General features: G+C 50.5%; 7 protein-coding genes across 7 annotated transcripts; 5 read left to right on the forward strand and 2 right to left on the reverse strand.

Moving 5' to 3' along the window:
* Positions 1-861: 861 nt before the first annotated feature.
* Positions 862-2,667, forward strand: KLTH0G19382g (KLTH0G19382p; the record flags this gene model as incomplete). The annotated part of the gene is made up of 1 exon (XM_002555824.1): positions 862-2,667. One exon carries the CDS (start codon positions 862-864, stop codon positions 2,665-2,667), a length of 1,806 nt encoding a protein of 601 aa, XP_002555870.1.
* Positions 2,668-3,471: 804 nt separating this feature from the next.
* On the forward strand, positions 3,472-5,013 carry KLTH0G19404g (sugar porter family MFS transporter; the record flags this gene model as incomplete). The annotated part of the gene is made up of 1 exon (XM_002555825.1): positions 3,472-5,013. One exon carries the CDS (start codon positions 3,472-3,474, stop codon positions 5,011-5,013), a length of 1,542 nt encoding a protein of 513 aa, XP_002555871.1.
* Positions 5,014-5,060: 47 nt separating this feature from the next.
* KLTH0G19426g (KLTH0G19426p) lies at positions 5,061-7,103 on the reverse strand (the record flags this gene model as incomplete). The annotated part of the gene is made up of 1 exon (XM_002555826.1): positions 5,061-7,103. The coding sequence occupies one exon, from the start codon at positions 7,101-7,103 to the stop codon at positions 5,061-5,063; it is 2,043 nt and encodes a 680-aa protein (XP_002555872.1).
* Positions 7,104-8,216: 1,113 nt separating this feature from the next.
* KLTH0G19448g (pleiotropic drug resistance family ABC transporter) lies at positions 8,217-12,677 on the forward strand (the record flags this gene model as incomplete). Its single annotated transcript, XM_002555827.1, has 1 exon — positions 8,217-12,677. The coding sequence occupies one exon, from the start codon at positions 8,217-8,219 to the stop codon at positions 12,675-12,677; it is 4,461 nt and encodes a 1,486-aa protein (XP_002555873.1).
* Positions 12,678-12,978: 301 nt separating this feature from the next.
* On the reverse strand, positions 12,979-14,736 carry KLTH0G19470g (glycoside hydrolase family 13 protein; the record flags this gene model as incomplete). The annotated part of the gene is made up of 1 exon (XM_002555828.1): positions 12,979-14,736. The coding sequence occupies one exon, from the start codon at positions 14,734-14,736 to the stop codon at positions 12,979-12,981; it is 1,758 nt and encodes a 585-aa protein (XP_002555874.1).
* Positions 14,737-16,071: 1,335 nt separating this feature from the next.
* Positions 16,072-16,386, forward strand: KLTH0G19492g (KLTH0G19492p; the record flags this gene model as incomplete). Its single annotated transcript, XM_002555829.1, has 1 exon — positions 16,072-16,386. One exon carries the CDS (start codon positions 16,072-16,074, stop codon positions 16,384-16,386), a length of 315 nt encoding a protein of 104 aa, XP_002555875.1.
* Positions 16,387-19,339: 2,953 nt separating this feature from the next.
* Positions 19,340-20,323, forward strand: KLTH0G19536g (L-lactate dehydrogenase; the record flags this gene model as incomplete). The annotated part of the gene is made up of 1 exon (XM_002555830.1): positions 19,340-20,323. The coding sequence occupies one exon, from the start codon at positions 19,340-19,342 to the stop codon at positions 20,321-20,323; it is 984 nt and encodes a 327-aa protein (XP_002555876.1).
* Between the last annotated feature and the right edge of the window lie 235 nt (positions 20,324-20,558).

The raw sequence follows: 20,558 nt of genomic DNA on the forward strand, positions 1-20,558 counted from the left end.
ATGCAGACGCTTGCGCAGCGTTTTTCAACAAACAGCGCCGCCGATGCCGGCCTCGGGGGCGGCTCTTAAACCCCTGCTGGCGGCTCTGTGATGCGCCTCGGCTCTCGACAAACGCGGTGTGTGCTGAGTCCACGAAACGGACTTCCGTTTTAAGTAAACGGAGATCATGGACCCCTCTCCCCCTAGAACCCTGCGTGCCGGCCAAGCGGCCCTGCATTCTCAACCTGTTACACCATTACCACGCCAGGGTCCCAGGGCCAAGAATCATGTGAGGGTTTCTTTAGCGCGGCACCGCACTTGCGTGTTGGAGTGAGCGGGTGTCCGGGTGTTCCTGATTGGCGCTTGGAGCGGCTGCGGCGCAATCTGGGCACGGTGCACTGTTCTGGGACACAATTAAAGACCCCGGGCCGGGCTGCATTGGTGTGGGGGCTAGCGAGCCCTTTCTGGTGACCGCTGCGGCGCCGAGGCTGTCATAAGGCCGTATTTGGCCGATGCCGATGCATGTTAACGAATTCAGTGCTTGGGCATGCACAGAGCTGCTGCAAGGGGTACTATCCCGTGACGGGGCAGAGTTGGCGAACGGGCTAAACGGGCGTAAGAGCGCACGCGCGTGGTCAGCGAGAAAACTGGAAGCACGAAGAAGACTGGGGTCGAGAAGGTGCAGGATTGGGCAGGACGAGTGTGAGCGTATTGCGAGCGTATCACAAACGAAGCTAGAGGTGGCGTGCGTCCGGAAAGTTATAAATTCAGGGTCTTCTCGCGAGGGAAAAATCCTGGCAGTGCTGTTTTTTTTTGAGCTAACGGCCACCGACTATCGTTCGCTCACTTCCGCGTTATCCTCACCCCATACACTCGTTAAATATGGTCAAGATCTCCCAGCTCGCCGCTCTGGCGTCAGCTGTCGCAGGCGCCCGCGCCGCGACGTTCAGCAACTCGACAACGCCTGTCATTTCCGACGTCAGCGTCACCAGCGTGGACACAGGGTCCTCGGAGTTCCAAGGCGTGCAGCACGCCGCGTTCATCGAGATCTCGCTCAAGGCGTCGCAGCCAGGCGAGGCCTGGATCACCGTTCCCGAGGACGTCTTCGAGAACTTCCCCGACTCGCCCTTCCAGTGGGAGTACGGCACCGTGACCTCCACCGGCTACAACAACAACAACTTCTCGATCGTGTTCGACAAGGTTCCAAAAAACGGCGAGGCCAAGCTAGGTATTTTCACCAAGATGGACTACGGCTACACCGCTGCCATCACCGCGCCAACCAAGGACACCTTCACCTTCACCAGCTCTTCGGGCGAGTTCAAGTCCTCCGTTGCGTACAACCAATACCCAACCGACCAGGTCTACGTGCACACCGAGAACAGCGGCCAGACCCTAGAGTGGGACGTCTACGTGCCTGCCAGCCTCGTCAACAGCACTTTCACCATCTCCGTCGAGAAGCAGGCCGGCTACAAGTTCAGCCCTGAGTTCAACAACTTCTACTACAACATGTTGACCACCGCCTTCGACCAGTACGGCTCCGACGAGATCCTGGCTTCTACCGAGCAGATCGACGTTTCCACCGAGGACAAGATCAACGTCACCTTCGTCGGTGCCTTGCCTTCCACCGCTGTCGGCCTCAGATTGAACTTTCACGCCACCATCGAGGAGTCCCGTGAGTTCTTCACCAGTGTCTCCGACGTCCAGTTCTCCTCTTTCAGCGAGTCTGTCACTGCCTACACCTACACCAAGAACTACCACGGCTTCGTTGAGGCTCCTATCTTGAAGATCAACTCTGCCTCCTCTGCTGTCACCACGGGTGCCGTTGTCCAGTCCAGCACCACCGCCGCTACTAACGGTACTTCTGCTACCACTGGTTCTACCACCGCTACTGGCTCTGCTTCTGTCACCGGCTCCGCCCCTGCCTCTATCTCGGCTTCTGCTTCCAAGTCTGGCTCTGTATCTGCTTCTGGCTCTGCCAATGGTACCTTCGCCTCTACTGGTGCTACCATTGCTACCGGCTCCGCCTCTGTCCCTGGTTCCGCTTCTGTCTCTGGCTCCGCTTCTGGCTTTGCTTCCGCTTCTGGCTATGCTGCCGCTTCATTCGGTGTCAACTGCACCTCCGGATGTGTCACTGGTCCAGTTTCTACTGCCACTGCCACTGCTCACTCTTTGTCCACTACCGTGATCACCACCTGCCCAACCTGCGAAGTCAAGGCTACCACTGTTGCCGTTTCCACCGCAACCACTACTGAGCACGGTGTTGTTACCGCGTACACCACCTACTGCCCAATCTCCGCTGAGACTGGCTCTTACACTGTCTCAAAGGGCACAACTTTAGCTCCATCTGTTGTGATCACAGAGGTCCAGTCTGGTGTTTTCACTGTCTACACCACTTACTGCCCATACTCTGAGACTGCTTCTTCTACCAGCACCCGTACCGTCGCTACCTCTAACGCTTCCGAGGCCCCAGTTTCTGGCTCCACTGCTGAGGGTGTTACCACTACTACTAAGGGTGCTCACTCTGGCTCTGCTCCTTCTGCCACCACTGTTGCCACTGTTTCTGGCTCCCAGGCTCCTAAGGCTTCCGCCTCTTCATCTATCACTGTTAGCACCTACGAGGGCGCTGCAGTTGCTATCAAGGGTGGGTTCTCTGCCATCATCCTGGGTTTTGTTGCTTTCTTGATCTAGGCATCCCATGCTAATTTGATAACTTAATAAAATTCGCTGCTGTACGAATAGCGTTAGTACAGCAATCTCATTTTTAGTTCGTGTAATCGAGATATCTCGTTTATTTCTTAAAATCGAAGTCGCAGTTGCCGCACAGCCTAAATAAGAAAGATCGCGGGTCGTGACGTCCTCACATTTATGTCTTTTCTTTCCTTTTGAAGAGGCGAGCGTGGCACCAACAGTTGCCGACTCGAATCCAAGAAACACTCTTGGGTTTGAAATAATAATAACGTCTAGACTAATGACATAAAGGGCTTCATGTACGCAAAATATGTTTGAAAGTACTTCGAGTGTTTTTCATAGATCCCTTCCAGATGTTCACTATGCCTTTAATTTTTTTGACACTTTCCTCTGTCGGAGAAATTATATTCCGGTTATCCGGAAAAACGCTTCTCCGATTAAATTTCAGGTCACTTAAATTTTTCTCGACGACATAGGCGCTGGCTGTTGCTAAGAGAGATTGCGGGGTCTACATCGCGGGGCTGAAGATAATTTCTTCCGAAGGCGGTTGCGACGAACAACTGCCACTCGCCGCTGAAAGTCGCGTTAAATGGCGGGGAAGATGGTACCGTCAAAATTTGTATTTAACATGGATTTGAAGCATGGTAATGTGAGTTTTGTTCCTCAAACCTTTTCTTCTCCATCCAAACAATACAAGCTCTCTTGGTGCTGGCTTACCATCATTACCACCATCACACTAAACAACTTTCAGAAATATTAAGTAATCAACTGTCGATTACTCAGCAAAATACCTAATCAAGAACAATGGGTATCCTGCAAACGCTCTTCCATGCAGAAGAGGACATTCAAGGGTCCAAATTTCGCGCCGTGTTCATCGGCCTTTTCGTCGCTTTTGGCGGTATCCTTTTTGGTTATGACACCGGTACCATTTCGGGCGTACTCGCTATGGACTATGTCAAAGAACACTTCACCTCACGCGGCCACTTCACAGCCAACGAGACATCGCTAATAACTGCCATTCTATCAGCTGGTACATTTTGTGGTGCTATGCTTGCTCCACTGGCTTCAGACACACTTGGGCGTAGACTGGGTCTCATTATTTCCACTCTCATTTTCGCCGTTGGTGTCATTTTACAGGTTGCAGCCACTGGCCAGGACCTTCTCATTGTGGGAAGAGTTGTTGCCGGCGCCGGCGTCGGTGTGCTTTCTGCTATTGTTCCACTATACCAATCTGAGGCATCTCCTAAGTGGATCAGAGGAGCTGTTGTGTCATGCTACCAATGGGCTATCACAATTGGTCTTCTCTTGGCTGCCTGTGTGAACCAGGGAACACACGCTAGAAACGACAGCGGCTCTTACAGAATCCCAATCGCACTCCAGCTGCTCTGGGCTATAATCATGTTTATTGGCATGGTGATTCTGCCCGAATCCCCAAGATTTTACATCATGAAGGAGAAAGTCCCAGAGGCACGCAAGGCGCTCTCTAGACTCAGAGGTCTCCCAGAAGAGCATGAAGTTATCCAAAACGAGCTCGAAGAAATCAGTGCTAACTATAACTATGAAAAATCCTTCGGATCCACCTCCATCTGGGACTGCTTTAAGCCTGCTAATCACCAACTGAAGCGGATCTTCATTGGTATTGCTATCCAAGCTCTTCAGCAGCTCACGGGTATCAACTTTATTTTCTACTACGGTACTCAATTTTTCCAAAACTCAGGCATCAAGGACCCCTTCATTATCCAACTAATTATGAACGTGGTAAATGTTGTCATGACTGTCCCCGGTATTGCGCTGGTCGAAATTGCCGGGAGAAGAAACTTGTTGTTATGGGGTGCTATTGGCATGTGCGTAAGTGAACTGATCGTCGCTGCTGTTGGTACGGCGCTGCCAGACAGTTTCTCTGCCAACAAGACATTGATTGCCTTCTCTTGCACCTTTATTGCTTCGTTTGCTGCGACATGGGGCCCCTTGGCTTGGGTCGTGGTTGGAGAGATTTTCCCATTAAGAGTGAGAGCCAAGTCAGTTGCTGTGTGCGCCGCATCTAACTGGCTTTTCAACTTCGCTATTGCCTACGCAACTCCTTACCTGGTCGACAGTGAACACGCAAACCTTCAATCTAAGGTGTTTTTCATCTGGGGTGGGTGCACCTTCTTGTGCTTCCTATTCGTTTACTTCTTCATTTACGAGACCAAGGGTCTAACACTTGAACAAATCGACGAGCTATTCGAGACGTGCCCAAGTGCAAGATACTCCAAGAGTTTCGTTCCTTCCAGTGGCCCAGCTGTCGACGCGTCTAACACATCTGATTCCGACAAGGCTGTTGTGGAAGTTTTTGAAAAAGTTTAAAACATTGTCCCCCCGACGAATTAATGAAATATGCAGTACTTTTAATATTATAGTTGGTCATTAGACCTCACAAACCTGAACGATTTTAGCCGATCTCTCAAAATAACCGATCGCTTTATATTCTCGTTCTGAATATTTTGCCGCTCCCGGCGGCGCAGCGACTCTTTAGCAGAGAAGAGGCGTTCTGAACCTCTGACGCTGATCTTGGTATAATAGAGTGCAACCGCCAGTTTGAATAACTGGGGGTATGCAGATCGATGGTCGTACCACCACTTCACGCCATCCAATTCGGAACCCCCGTAAAGTTTTGGTTCGCGCTTGTAAAAATCCCATTCATCCACAACCGCCATTTGCTCTGCTTCTGGATCCGGTACGTGCGTTGTGGTCAGAGAGCTCACAGTGATCTCCCCAGCAGGTTCTAGCAATCGGCTGTCTTGCGACCCTGTCAGCCATCCATGGAAGAAGCTATCAAGTTCGGTGATCCTCGCAGAACGCTCGGCTTCGTCCATTAACTCTTTGAAAGACTCGAACTTTGAAACGGGGTTAAGTGCGGCAGCCGCGAAAAATAGCGGATTGCGCTTGAATGAATCAAATTGTGCTTCAAATATTTTTTGGCTGGTCAAAATACCTTGAAGTACTTGATTTCGTTGTTCTCTGCTGGTGCCGTATTCAACTGGAAAGAAAGGATATTCATTATCTGGCCGCTGCAGTGTGCTTCGGGCAGATGCGTAGAAGCGGTTTAAGGAATAATACACCAGAACCGCATTCATGATTGTGTTGCTAGATGCATTTTGAAGCTTTGTTGCCCAAACTTCAAATATTGAAAGGCAGTTCACGAAGTGTTTGAGGACTTTGAGCTGCTCTTGAGATAGAGTGCATGCTGCAGGAGTAAGTGCGGTGTTTATGGGCGATTTCGACAACCATTCTAGATACTTGCCCTGGTTATCCAGGAAAGACTTTACAACTCTCCACTCATGCACACTGTCGGACTGAATACTTGTCGGGAGAAACGGGACACCAAATGTCTCCATAGAGGCTCTTAAACTTGGCGTCGCTATGGTTTTTTGGGCAAAGTCTGAGATCTTCGTGAATGCAGTACTAAAAGCGGGGGCTCTCACAAGCTCGTTAAAGATACACTTGAAGAGCACACTTATCAAGCCCTGCGCGCACGTTATGGTCGGCAGCGACTCAGTAGTCCCTCTACTGATGATGGCCATGCTTGTGGCAATATCTGCCGTTATGGTGCCAACCTTGTTGGCGATTCCAAATTCTTTAAATGCGTCATAAAGCTTTCTAGAAAGGGACTCGCCTTTATCGCTGCCAAGTTCAAAGATGTCGAGCATGTGGCAGTTGGCTAAAGGCATCTCGTCCTGCTCAAATGACTCGCTGTCTTCGCTATCAACGAGATTGGGAGCAAATGACGCAAATACAGCCACATGCGAGCCCCAGGTGTTTTGCATAAGCTCAAGCTGGATATTGATATGGGTGGACTTCAACAGCCGCTCCTTGAGGGAGCGGACAACGAGGTCTTCACAGAGGCCAAACCTCGCGTCCAAACTATGGGCGTAGTTCTCCATGTGCTGGTAAATGTCTGACTCAAAGTTCGGCGGCTCGAGAGCGCAGGAGTGGCAGCCCGATGGCAGGAAGTAGCGCCCGCTCGACACAACTAGGGAACTCAGGTTGCCAGCCTGGCTCATGGCAGCCGGTGGCGCGTGCGCCGCAGACAATGGTTTCGTCAGCGCGGCCAGAGGCCGCGTCGCAGGATGCGCCGTCTTAGACAGCGCGTGCTCCTCAACGGTCTTTTTGTACTCCGCAGTGTGCCGGTGAGTGACATGGCGGGCGAGGTTGCTGGTTGAGTCACCGTCCTGGTATACCTTGCCACAGTAGTTGCAGGAGGCGGTTTTCTGGCCTCCGTGGAAGGCCACGGTGAAGTGTATGCGCAACCTGGAGCGTTCGAGCCACTTGGAGCTAGTTTTCTCGGAAGACTTGAGCACCTTAGGCTTGTGAAAATCGGGGCTGCCAAGCTGGGACAGCCGGCCGCCGTCCTCAGAGTGCGAGCCCGATCTGGCGCGCTTTCCTACTGATTCCATCGCAGCGGAGCAGATCTCTGGCTACAGTGCGAATTTCCAGTGAGTTACGCAGCGCTGAGTTATCCGGGACAGCGTGAGTTAGTTGTAGCTGCGTAAGTGAGTTACATGAGTTAGCAGGGGCGAGTCTGCGAGATTGCCCTCACGTGATCAGAAGCTCTGATCACGTGATCGGGGCCCGTGCGTCCACCCTAGAACCCTCCGCAGAAAAGGAGCGTCGCTAGGCGTCTGAGTAATGTGATACGAGAGCACTATAGTCCATGTGGTCACGTGGTTCCGCCAGCAAGCGTTTACTAAATTGCACTATCACCATTTGTAGTGCCCGGATGCCGGCAGCGCTAAGCACAAACTGAGGCCTTTGACCTCCCCTTCAACAGGTGTTGCGAGGACACACTGCCACCAGAACGCGGCCAGTTGCGCCACCTACGTCAACCCTGCTCCGCGCTTAAAGCCACTTTAACTAGCTCCGGCGTCCGCGGAAGCCTTATCTTCCTCTTCCACGGAGTTGAAGGCCACCAAAGATGAGGTTCCTCGCCCATGATCTCTATGTGAAATAAAATACTTAGTAAGTAGAACCTCCGGGTCATGTGCATCTCACGGGTCGGCTGCGCTATCGAGTAGCATTTTAGCCGTTAAAGTTTCCGTACGCCTCGTACGCAGGGCGCACGGCGCCTCATCGCTACAAAAAATAGCACTGCTCTGGTTGCCGTTCATACGGACGTAGAGTAGTTTCGGCCGAAGGGCTGCATGGTTATTTGTATTTGTAATAGAGGGTTCGGAAGATCTATTTTTTCCGTGGAAGACAGAAGGCTCCGCGGGGTCCATGGGTGCTGCGGCCGAGATGAACGGCGGGATGCACTTCACATATGTTAACAAGGTATTGTATATATATATCGTACAGGAGGTTTTTGGGTATCGAAGAGGTAGCAACAGAGGTCAGATAAATCGACAACAAGCTTCTAAGTGTAGCTGCGGAGTCAAAATCGAGGTTAGAAGAGTTTCCCCCGGCAGATAGCGGCTGATAGACGTAAGGCGCATCTTCTAAGGAACACAAGAACCCGAACGAAAGAACTCTCGTACCGCTCGCAACAGAAGCCCACACGTGACAAGCACGACATGAGCAGCTCTTCCGACAACGGCGGCACCACGCCGTACCACGGGCTAGACGAGCACGCCAAAGACGAGATTCGTGAGCTCGCGCGCACGTTCACCAATGCGTCCGCGACGAACACGCACGCGTCCGAGGGCGGAGCCTCGACGCACTCGACGCCCGGCATCAACCCTGTGTTTACCAACGCCGGCTCCCCCGCTTACAACCCCAAGCTGGACCCGAACTCGGAGGACTTTTCGTCTGCCGAGTGGGTCCGCAACATTAGCAGACTCGTCATGAGCGATCCTGACCACTACAAGCCTTACTCCATTGGCTGCTCGTGGACCAACCTGCGCGCCTACGGTAACTCGACCGACGTCGCGTACCAGTCCACTGTGGCTAACCTGCCGGTTAAGTTGACCGAATTTCTGTACAGAAACGCGCGCAAGGCGCGCGCTGAGGACACCTTCGACATTCTTAAGCCCATGGACGGGCAGATCAACCCCGGAGAGCTTCTGGTCGTCCTGGGACGTCCAGGTTCCGGGTGTTCGACACTGCTAAAATCCATTTCTTCCAATACCCATGGTTTCCACGTCGACAAGGAGACCACTATTTCCTACGATGGCATGACGCCCAAAGAGATCAACAAGCACTACAGAGGTGAGGTTGTCTACAACGCCGAGGCCGATGTGCACTTCCCACACCTGACGGTCTTTGACACTCTGTACACAGTAGCATTGCTTTCGACCCCAGAGAACCGTATCGAGGGCGTCAGCCGTGAAGATTTCGCGAAGCACGTGACAGAGGTCGCCATGGCCACGTATGGGCTCCTGCACACCAAGAACACCAAGGTGGGTAACGAGCTTGTCAGAGGTGTCTCTGGTGGTGAGCGTAAGAGAGTATCCATCGCCGAAGTCTCGATCTGTGGTTCAAGATTCCAGTGTTGGGATAACGCCACAAGAGGCCTGGATTCTGCTACAGCTTTAGAATTTGTTAAGGCTCTGCAAACTAATGCAAAGATGACTCTTTCTTCAGCGGCCGTCGCCATCTACCAATGTTCTCAAGACACTTACGATTTGTTTGACAAAGTGTGTGTCTTGCATGAGGGATATCAGATTTTCTTTGGTCCCGCCAACGAAGCAAAACAGTACTTCGAAGAGATGGGCTACGTGTGTCCTGCCAGACAAACCACTGCAGACTTTCTCACAGCCGTAACCAACCCAGCTGAGAGAATTGTGAATAAAGAGAAGACAAATATCCCCTCGACCGCCCAAGAGATGGAAGCTTACTGGAAGCAATCAGAGAACTATAGACGTCTGTTGAGAAGTATTGAAGAATACAACAGCTCTAACGCCGAAGAAAAGCAAGCCGAACTGCGTGAAGCCCACGTTGCTAAGCAATCGAAGCGCTCTAGGCCAGGCTCTCCTTACACAGTCAGCTACGGGATGCAAGTCAAGTACTTACTCCAGAGAAACTTTAAGAGAATCCGTAATAGCATGGGACTGACGCTCTTCATGATCATCGGAAATGGTAGCATGGCCTTCATTTTAGGTTCAATGTTCTACAAGATTCTGAAACACGACAGTACAGCAAGTTTATACTCCAGAGCTGCCGCATTATTTTTTGCGGTGTTGTTCAATGCATTCTCGTGTCTGCTGGAAATCTTGGCTCTATATGAAGCCAGGCCAATCTCAGAGAAGCACAAGCGTTACTCGCTTTACCATCCATCGGCGGACGCGCTCGCCTCCGTTATATCAGAGGTGCCCACTAAACTTCTAACATCCATCGTCTTCAACATTACACTCTACTTTTTGTGCAACTTCAAACGGAATGCGGGTGCATTCTTTTTCTACTTTTTGATGACCCTTGTTGCTACATTTGCTATGTCCCATATTTTTAGGTGTTTGGGAGCAGCTACAAAGACTTATGCGGAGTCCATGGTACCTGCATCTGTTCTATTGCTTGCCATGTCAATTTACACAGGTTTCGCAATCCCTAAGACAAAGATTCTTGGATGGGCTAAGTGGATATGGTACATCAATCCCCTGGCGTATATTTTTGAGTCCTTAATGGTTAATGAGTTCCACGACCGCAGCTTTACATGCTCTCAGTTTATTCCCGCTGGTGCCGGGTATCAAGATATCTCTGGAGTTGAAAGGGTATGCTCAAGTGTTGGATCCGAAGCTGGCCAAACCGTGGTTGAAGGTGAAAGATACATCAACATTAGTTACGGCTATTACCACAGCCACAAGTGGCGTGGATTCGGTATTGGCATGGCTTACGCGATTTTTTTCTTGGGTGTTTACTTGGTCTTCACAGAATTCAACGAAAGCGCCAAGCAAACTGGTGAAGTTTTGGTATTCACTCACTCTACGTTGAAGAAAATGAAGAAGGAGAGAACGAAGAAGTCTCAAGATCTCGAGTACAATGCCGGTGCTGTTTCTACCAGTGAGAAAAAGCTTTTGGAGGAAAGCAGCGATAACGGGAGCTCTACTTCCTCCATGGAGGGCGCCCAGTTGAGTAAATCTGAAGCCATTTACCACTGGAGAGACGTTTGCTACGACGTTCAAATCAAAAAGGACACCAGGCGGATTTTGGATCACGTTGACGGCTGGGTCAAACCTGGCACCCTGACTGCACTCATGGGTGCATCTGGTGCTGGTAAAACCACCCTGCTTGACTGCTTGGCATCAAGAGTAACGACAGGTACTATCACGGGTGACATGTTTATTAACGGTTACCTTCGTGACTCGTCGTTTGCTAGATCTATAGGATATTGTCAGCAACAGGATCTGCATCTTGAAACTGCTACAGTGAGAGAGTCTTTGAGGTTCGCTGCCTACTTGCGTCAACCAGCATCAGTTTCCGTTGAGGAGAAAAACAAGTATGTGGAAGAGGTTATCAAGATTCTGGAAATGGAAAAATATTCTGATGCCGTTGTCGGCGTGGCAGGAGAGGGTTTGAATGTTGAGCAGCGCAAAAGGTTGACCGTTGGTGTCGAATTGGCAGCTAAGCCAAAACTTCTTTTGTTTCTTGATGAACCTACGTCTGGCCTCGACTCCCAAACAGCTTGGTCTATTTGTCAGTTGATGAGAAGACTTGCCAATCATGGGCAAGCCATCTTGTGTACGATTCACCAGCCTTCCGCTTTACTGATGCAAGAATTTGATAGGCTATTGTTTTTGCAGCGTGGTGGTAGAACCGTTTACTTTGGAGACTTGGGTGAGGGTTGTCAAACAATGATCGACTATTTCGAAAAGCATGGTGCGCACCCATGTCCAAAGGGTGCGAACCCTGCAGAGTGGATGCTTGAAGTTATTGGTGCTGCTCCTGGTTCCCACGCAAATCAGGATTACAATGAAGTTTGGAGAAACTCCGAGGAATACAAAGCTGTTCAGGAAGAATTGGAGTGGATGGAAAGAGAACTACCAAAGAAGCCAATGGACAATTCGGCTGAACAAGGTGAATTCGCTTCATCTCTTTTCTACCAGTACTATTTAGTGACGCACCGTTTGTGTCAGCAATACTGGCGTACTCCATCTTATTTGTGGTCAAAGACATTGTTGACAATCATTTCCCAGCTCTTCATTGGATTTACATTTTTCAAGGCAGACAACTCATTGCAAGGTCTTCAGAACCAGATGCTTTCAGTCTTTATGTTCACAGTTATTTTCAACCCAAGTTTACAGCAGTATTTGCCAACTTACATTTCACAAAGAGATCTTTACGAAGCTAGAGAACGCCCATCTAGAACTTTCTCCTGGGTGGCCTTCATAATGTCGCAAATCACAGTTGAGATTCCATGGAACATCTTGATTGGTACCATTGGCTTTTTGTGCTACTACTACCCAGTAAGCTTCTACAGGAACGCGTCTTACGCTGGCCAGCTTCACGAAAGAGGTGCTTTGTTCTGGTTGTACGCTACTGCGTTTTACATTTTCACCAGCTCCATGGCTCAATTATGTGTTGCGGGTCAGGAGGTTGCTGAGTCCGCAGGACAAACTGCATCTTTACTTTACACCATGGCGCTGTCTTTCTGTGGTGTTATGGTGACACCCGGTAATTTGCCTGGTTTCTGGAAGTTTATGTACAGGGTTTCACCTTTGACCTACTTCATTGATGGCGTACTATCAACAGGTGTGGCCAATTCCAAGGTTGAATGCTCCAGTTACGAGTTTGTTGAATTTTCTCCTCGTTCTGGGCAGACATGTGCTGAATATATGTCGTCATACATCTCTTCTACTGGTACAGGTTATCTGAAGGATCCCGATGCAATGGACAACTGCTCGTTCTGTACAGTTTCCTCGACTAATTCATACCTGAGCGCTGTTAGTTCCAACTACGCTCACAGATGGAGAAATTACGGTATCTTTTTGTGCTACATTTTCTTCAACTTCTGTATGGCGGTGTTCTTGTACTGGTTGGCAAGAGTTCCTAAGAAGAAGAACAGAGTCGCCGACGAGAGGGACCCCAACGCGAAGAAATGATGACCTTGGTATTGATCTTCAATTAGCATATAGTTGTGCAACAATTTTTGCTCAATTGTGTCACCCACTAATGCACGTAAATTAGTTATAGAAACAATATAATAAGGAGGCGAGTGCGCCTCTCTCGGGTTGAAATTTCAGAACTTGTGCCTTTGGACATCGGAGAGCACGCCTGATTGTCAAAATAATGTCACCACCATGTAGAACATAATTACCAAATGAGCGCTCGCTAGAGATTAGCAGTTTATTGGTTCATAAAAATCTCATTACGTATTCGTTATCTAAAAGCCATCTATTAAATCTATTCGACGTAGTAGAGACGCCCTTCCCAAGGTTTCAAAGTTGTGGAGTTGGCGTCAGTATCTTCGTAGTTGCCGAAAAAGGGCTTGTAAGTTGCTGCTTCATCTGGAACAGTGAACTTCGCTTCATCGCTGCTGAAGTTCAAGGCTGCGAATAGTGTCTTGTCACCGGACTGCTTCGTGAAGCTGAAGATCTTGGGGTCGTCGAGATCGTGGAAACGGAAGTCGAAACCATAGATAAGTATGTCTTTATGTTGTCTTCTAACCTGCAGAGCCTTTCTCCAGAAGTGGAAAACAGAGTCTGGATCTTTCAACTCTTCCTCCGCGTTGATACCTTCTCTGAAAGACTCGTTTAAGCCGAACCATGGAATAGCGGACTTGCAGAAACCGGCATAGGGCTCTTCTTTGGACCATGGGAAGGGGCTTCTGGAGTGGTCTCTGGAAACAAGCGCGACACCCTGCTGGAACTTTAACATCTCGACGGAGTCCTCGCCGAACTTCTCCTTGATGATGTTGTAGTTGGTCTTGACGTCAACGTCCTCGTAGCGGTCGATGGTCCAGTTCTTCAAGTTGATCTGGCCGAGCTCCTGGCCTTGGTACACGTACAAAGTACCGGTGAGAGATATCTCCAGAAGAGCCAAAAGCTTGGCGGATACCTTACGCCAGGCTGACGAGTCGTCGCCGAAACGGGTCACACTACGTGGCTGGTCGTGGTTTTCCAAGTAGATGGTGGACCAGGCAGTAGTGTTGTTGATGAAGTTGAAACTGTCTGCAATAGCTAGCTTCCACTCCTTCAAAGTGAATGGCGAGATGTTGTAGCGGTAGAAGCCCGTGGTGCCCACCTCAGTGTGCGCGAAGCTGAACAGCTCGCTCAGTTCCTTAGATTCCTCGAGGGTGTAGTCCAAGCGGACCTTGGGGTCTGCAACGCCCATCTCGCCGACGGTGAGCAGCTCTCTCCCATCCTTCACGCGATCCTTCATGAACTGGTGCATTTCCTTGTGGAACTCGTGGATGCGAGGCCCATTGTGGGTGCTCGGGTTGGGGTCCTGGAACTCGGAGGTCTCGTCGACGACTGGCGTGTCTGGGAGGCCGGGAACCTTGGAGTACAGGCCGGCAGTGTCGATTCTGAAGCCGTCGACGCCGTGGTCGAGCCAGAAGCCCACAGCGGACTCGTAGATGGCGTGGCGACACTCGTCGTTTTCCCAGTTGAGATCGGGCTGGCCCGAGGCGAACAGGCGCAGGTAAAACTCGCCGCTGGCGTCGTCATACTGCCAGGCGGAACCTCCGAAGAACGAGCGCCAGTTGTTGGGTGGGATGGGCTTGCCGTCCTGGTCGAAGGCCTTGGGCGCGCGCCAGATGAACCAGTCGCGCTTGGCGCTGGACTTGGACGCGCGAGCCTCCTGGAACCAACGGTGCTGGTCCGAGCAGTGGTTGATCACGAGGTCCACGACGACCTTGAGCCCAGCGGCGTGCGCCTGGTCGATGAGCTCGAAGCACTGCTCGTTGGAACCGTAGCGGGGCCACACTTTTTCGTAGTCAGAGATGTCGTAGCCCATGTCCTGCTGGGGCGAGTCGTAAAAGGGACAGATCCAGATACAATCGACGCCGAGCTCCTTGAGGTAGGGCAGTTTCTGCGTGATTCCGCCGATGTCGCCCCACCCGTCGTTGTCGGAGTCGTTGAAGCTGGCGGGGTAGATCTGGTACACGGTGGCTTCTTTCCACCACTTGGGCTGTGTGTTGGGGTGCGCGGTGATTGTCATGCTTGAGTCTGGGGGTGCTTGCTGGAGGCTGCTGGAGACTACTGGAGACCGCAGTCCAAACCCCCACACTGCTCTTTTCTCGACCAAAACCGCCTCTTATACACGCTTTCTCGAGCGCACCATCCGCCAGTCCGCGAGCCCGTGCCCACTTCCCCACACACCTCGATGCCCGTCTCGTAACTTGCCGCGTTACCATTCAAGTACGCACCCCGGTACGATCCCCAGTACAGTCCCCAGAACTTATCTCAGTACTAATCCCACTCCGATCCTCATTTTCAACCCCAGTACGCGCCCTAGAACCGCCCGGACACTAGCCACAGTCCGCGTCCCAGTCCGCGTCCCAGTAACCTCCCGAGCGCCTGCCCCGCGCCCACACGCTACCCACGTCTCTGGACCTCTACCGTTCCACAACCATATCACCATATCGCCGTTATTAGCCATTCAGCCATTCCGCCATACACAATACCGCCATACTGCCATACGGCCTACCAAAATAGCATCCAAACCAGCTTCTAAGACAGCATCCAAAACAAATTCCCCGCCACTGCAACGCATGGCCTTCTACGCCCCGCGATCTAATCGTCTGCCGCTGCATCTCTGGGCCTAATTAACACACACTACTGTTTTTCCCCCGAGCACAAACCGCCAATGCCACGCGCGCTTCTCGGGCTGCCGCGAGACGGGGAAAACAATAGCTGTCGTGCATGGCCCTGCATGATCGTTCGCGACGGCAGATATTTTCCCGACGAATTCGGCAAACGCGGGCGTCAAAAACGCGAACTGGCGCCGTTGCAGTGGCAGGTGTCTCGAATTCCGCCCCAGAGCGATCACGCGGCAGCACGCGGTGGGGCATGCTCTAGTGCGACCTCTGCTCCTCGTAAAAGCGCCACGTGTCGGCTCGAGCCGACACGCCGTTGAAGTTACTTTTGCATACGGAGTTTTCCGCATGCATGATTTACACGTAATGCCAGGGTAGAAAATTAGGCCGGGGAAGAACGGCAGGGGATGCGTGGCCGGAGGAATAGAGCCGGGAAAACTGGCGCGGAAGGAAGTGCCACAGAAACGCAGTCGGGGGCTAAGGCTCTTCCGCGGGTAGCGCTGGCATCTGCGATTCGCGTGGCGGAGAATCTCGGGACAGCTAACGTGACGGGTATGCTCGGCGCGGCTGATCCCGGCGCGGCTATGCGGGTGCGCACGCAGGGCCTGCGGTGGAAGGGAACGGTAGCAGCATCCGCGTTCGAGCTGGGAAGCCCCCTGGGAAGCCCGTCGGGAACCGGTCGGCGTTAGAAGCGCAGATGAGCGTGCGCGGAGCTATGTTCCCGCGCACGGGCACTCATGGGCGGGTGTTTTCACGCTTATGCAAGCAGAGATGGGCGGAAAAGTAGACACAAAGATAAGTACACAGAGGGCTCGGCTGTGTTGGCGAGCAACAACAGAGGTGGTGGCAGTGACAGCCGCGGCATATTACCCGGCGGGCGTATACGCTCCAGCACAGTGCAGGCATGGGGATCGCTGGTTGCAACGCCCCACTGTGTCGCCGGTTTTGTCGCGGGGCGTGTAGATGCTCGGGAAACGATGGTCATGGCCTGGGAACGCGGGACCTGGAGGCAGGTTTCGCGTATAATCGCGGCGCTCGAGCGTGCTGGATGAAGAGCAGTTGTAAAGCGTTTCATCAGCAAGCTTCTCGCATTGCTTTCGCGACTTTTAGTGTCTGAAACAGCTATCCAAACGCCTGGGGGCGCGTTGACCTCCGTTGGGCGCTCCAAGGACCAGTCGGGTGCTCCGGGGACCAGTCGCTTTTAAGCAGCGCCTCGCAGTCGTCGACGCACACGCTCTTCGCATGGCCGGTGTATGGGGCTCATGATGGTGACCGCGGTCTACATCGTGGGCATCGTCATCCAGATCTCCTCCTCGGACAAGTGGTACCAGTACTTCATAAGCAGAATCGTTGCCGGGCTGGTTGCTGGCTCCATCGGCGTGATCGCGCAGATGCTGCTCTCGGAAACCGCACCCGAGCGCCTCGGAGGTATGTTGCTGGCGTACTGAGGTCTGATGACGACATGCACCATTTTCCTCGGCTACTGCGCTATCTACGGCACCAAAAGCTACGACAACTCGGTCTAGTGGAGAGTATCATTAGGCCTGTGTTTCCTGTGGTCGCTCGTATTGATCGCCGGGCTCACGTTCGTGCCCGAGTTTCCCCGCTTTCTTTTGGAAAAAGGCTGCCAGTCCGAGGCGGAGCGCCCGTTTGCCAAGTCCAACAAGCTCGATCCCGAGGGCGCAGCCGTCCACTCGGAGATAGACGTAATGGCAGCTGGGATTGCCGCTGAAAGCGCCATGGGCTTGTCTTCTTGGAAGGAGCTATTGTCGAAGAAAACCTAGGTCTTCCAGCGTTTGATTATGAGCATCATGATCAGCTCTCTGCAGCAACTGACAGGTTGCGTGTATTTCTTCTTTTACGGGACTACCATTTCACAAGTCGGTGGGTCTTGAGATCTCCTTCGAGACTTCCATCGTACTGGGTATCGTCAATTTTATCTCGAAATTTGTGCCCCTGTACACAATCAATAAGCTCGGCCGCCGGAGGTACTTACTGCGGGAGTCGTAGGCATGTGTGTATGCATGGTCGTTTCTTCATGCGTTGGTGTAAAGGGCCTTTGCACTAATGGCAAAGACCATTCCTCCTCCACGGGAGCAGGCAACTGCATGATTGGTTTCACCTGCTTGCACCTGTTTTTTACGCCACAGCTTGAGCGCCTCGCTGCTTCGTGATTATATCCGAGTCCTTCACGCTCCGGGTCAAGTCTAAATGCATGTCCGTTGCAACGATGGCCGACTACTTATGGGGGGTTTCTAAATGAGGTTTTCGCCCCCTTCACCACCTCCGCAATAAACTTCTATTACGGCTACGTGTTTGTCGGATGCTTGGTGCTCATGTAATTTTATGTGTCATGTTTCGTTTCTGAGACCAAAGGCCTCTCTCTCTCGAAGAGGTTGGAGAAATGTGGCATGAGGGCTTTTGCCCTGGAAATCGCAATCTTGGATATCACTCACAAAGCGTACAGCTGAGTACAATGCTGACGAGCTTAATAACGACGAGAACCCCTGGTATAAACAGATGTTCTGACGGATTTAATAGACAACATAGAGAAACAGTTTTATGATTCAAAAATTCTTGTTTTTGTCGTCGCTGCCATTCTGTGGTTCAAGGAAGAAACTTTGGCAAACCCTCTTCCAACTTCTGTTTACTACATCATATCGATTGCGATTTCGCCTAGCGTTTAATACCTGTCGTTCTTGGCAGAGAAGCCTCTTGATTGATACTAATTAACAGAGATTTTCAAGCATAGCCAGGAAAGAGCGCGATGTACAGCGGACCCTGAACACATTGCCTTATAAGCATGAAATTCTCGCAGTGCTACAGTTCGACCTTAAAGAAGTTTGCTTTTCTCAACTCGATAACGTGAATTAACTCTATTCTTGATTGTAACCCTCGAACGGCTTAAGCAACGAAATCAACAGGACGCCGAATTCGAGCGCTTTAATCGCGAATAAATGAGCTATCATGACTGGTGAGAAAGCGTGAGAACGTTCGCGCGGTAAATTAATCGTTCACCGGCACTGCGAGTAGTCGGCCGCCACTGTCTTCAAAATGTCTCTTTTAGTACCGGCTGATGCTGTTGTAAAACACTTAAACTGCTGCTATTGCACCCAAAATTTCCAAAGTCTACTAAACCAAGAAGGTTGTTCCTTCTTTTCCTTGATTCACACAACCTCGAAAGTTGGAATGAACACAACGTCTGCAAAAAAAAACTCCAGGCCCCCCATCAAGATTGAAAGGTGTTGCCCATGGGTATGATAGCTGTCATCTTAGAATACGCCGTGCATATATTATTAGCCCCTTGAACCCTTTCGTTTAACCGAACCCGATCTCAAATGCGAAACCCGTTCAAAAAATAAAATCCGCATCCTAACGTAATCTGAAGCGAAGAGTATCCGAGGAATTTTAATTTAACATTCCTAGGTGCCCGCGTAGTTGTTGTGGAAGCACTCTGGGCCGTTAAGATTTTCCGTATTCCTGGGCATATACGATAATAATTCTATACATCTTCTCTCTCCTGTGGCTAGCCCACCCTGTTTCACATGCATAGACGTGGAAAATCCAACAGCTCTCGGACTTTTGGGATGCCAAGTTTCTTAGAATGATACGAAAACGGCGATGCCTCATAATTTAGGTATAGAGGCCTTGGCGTGTGCTCAATCAATAACTGAAAAGACTGCGCCTCTTCTAAAGGATGCTCACCTGGTGATGGCAGTTTCATCTCAGACTGCCATCCTCATGATTTTCTTTTGATCAAACTGCTCAGTTTCTCTAGAGCTACACACGCGGCGCACTTACTACCTGAACGACAGGGGACTAGATCGCCAGGGCCTTTTTTTTTTTTTTTTTTCGAGAGGGAGAGTATGGTACCGCTTACTGACATAGAGAAGTGATTGGATTCCAAAAGGTATAAATTGGGCCCCAAATTTATGAATATTCTACGCTTTGAGGCTTGAAATCATCACTTTAAATTGAAATCCTTAAACCTCACGAAATATTAAAATGCCCCATTCTATCTACCCACCAGCCTCAACCATCAAAAAAGTGAACCCTGTCAAGGTTGCTGTTATTGGTGTTGGGAGTGTGGGCTCTACTACGGCCTACACTCTGCTATTTAGCGAGATGATCTCGGAAGTTGTGTTGATTGATATCAACACACATAAAGCAGAGGGCGAAAGCATGGATTTAAACCATGCTGCACCTTCCACAACAGGTTCTGTTGTGTATGTTGGAGATTATAGCGACTGCGCCGACGCTGCGATTGTGATCATTACAGGTGGCGCCAATCAAAAACCTGGTCAAACTAGAATGGATTTAGCAGCAACAAACGCAAGAATCTTACAAGGTATTATTCCCAAGATAGTTGAGTACGCCCCAAAAACTATTCTTCTCATTGCCACTAATCCAGTTGATGTCCTCACATATGTCAGCTATAAAGTGTCAGGCTTTCCTCTTAACAGAGTTATTGGATCGGGTACGCTTCTCGACTCGGCAAGACTTAAGTACCACTTAAGTCAGCATTTTAAAACTTCTTCAAAAAATGTGGATGCCTTTATAGTCGGAGAGCATGGAGATTCATCACTTCCTGTTTGGTCGCATGTCAAGATTTCTGGGATCAGATTACGTGATTACTGCGAGCAGTCTCAACAGGCTTACGACCATGAACTTTTCCACCAAATGTTTGAAAAAACGCGTAATGCAGCGTACGATATCATTGAGCGCAAAGGTTATACGGCGTATGGTATCGCAGCTGGAATTCTTCGTATTGTCGAGACTATTTTGAAAGACGGAGGCTCCCCGCTCACTGTTTCAACAGTTGGAAATTATTTTGGTATTGAGCAAGTCGCACTCAGCGTTCCAACAAAGCTCAACAGAAATGGCGCCCATAGCCCAGTCGATTTGTCATTTGACATCAAAGAAATTGAATTGATAAAGAAATCTGCTCTTCAAATCAAGTCTGTATGCAGTACTCTCGAATTGTTGTAAAAGCGAGTATTAAAGACTTTGGATATTATGGTTACGCAATTTTACCCTACTAGGTGTGTCGCGGGTCGTACGGGCCTAGATGGTGTACTATGAAGCCTTTGGTCTTTCGGCTTTTTCAAATTATACATAGCAATGAAACACCAGATATAAACTTTAGGGAGATACATCACATAGTTATAAATTTTATTGATAAAATTTAAGGGCCATCCTTCCTTGCCTTATTAAAATCTGAACT

The sequence above is a fragment of the Lachancea thermotolerans genome, assembly GCF_000142805.1.
Source record: "Lachancea thermotolerans CBS 6340 chromosome G complete sequence".
Taxonomy (NCBI): Eukaryota; Fungi; Ascomycota; class Saccharomycetes; order Saccharomycetales; family Saccharomycetaceae; genus Lachancea; species Lachancea thermotolerans.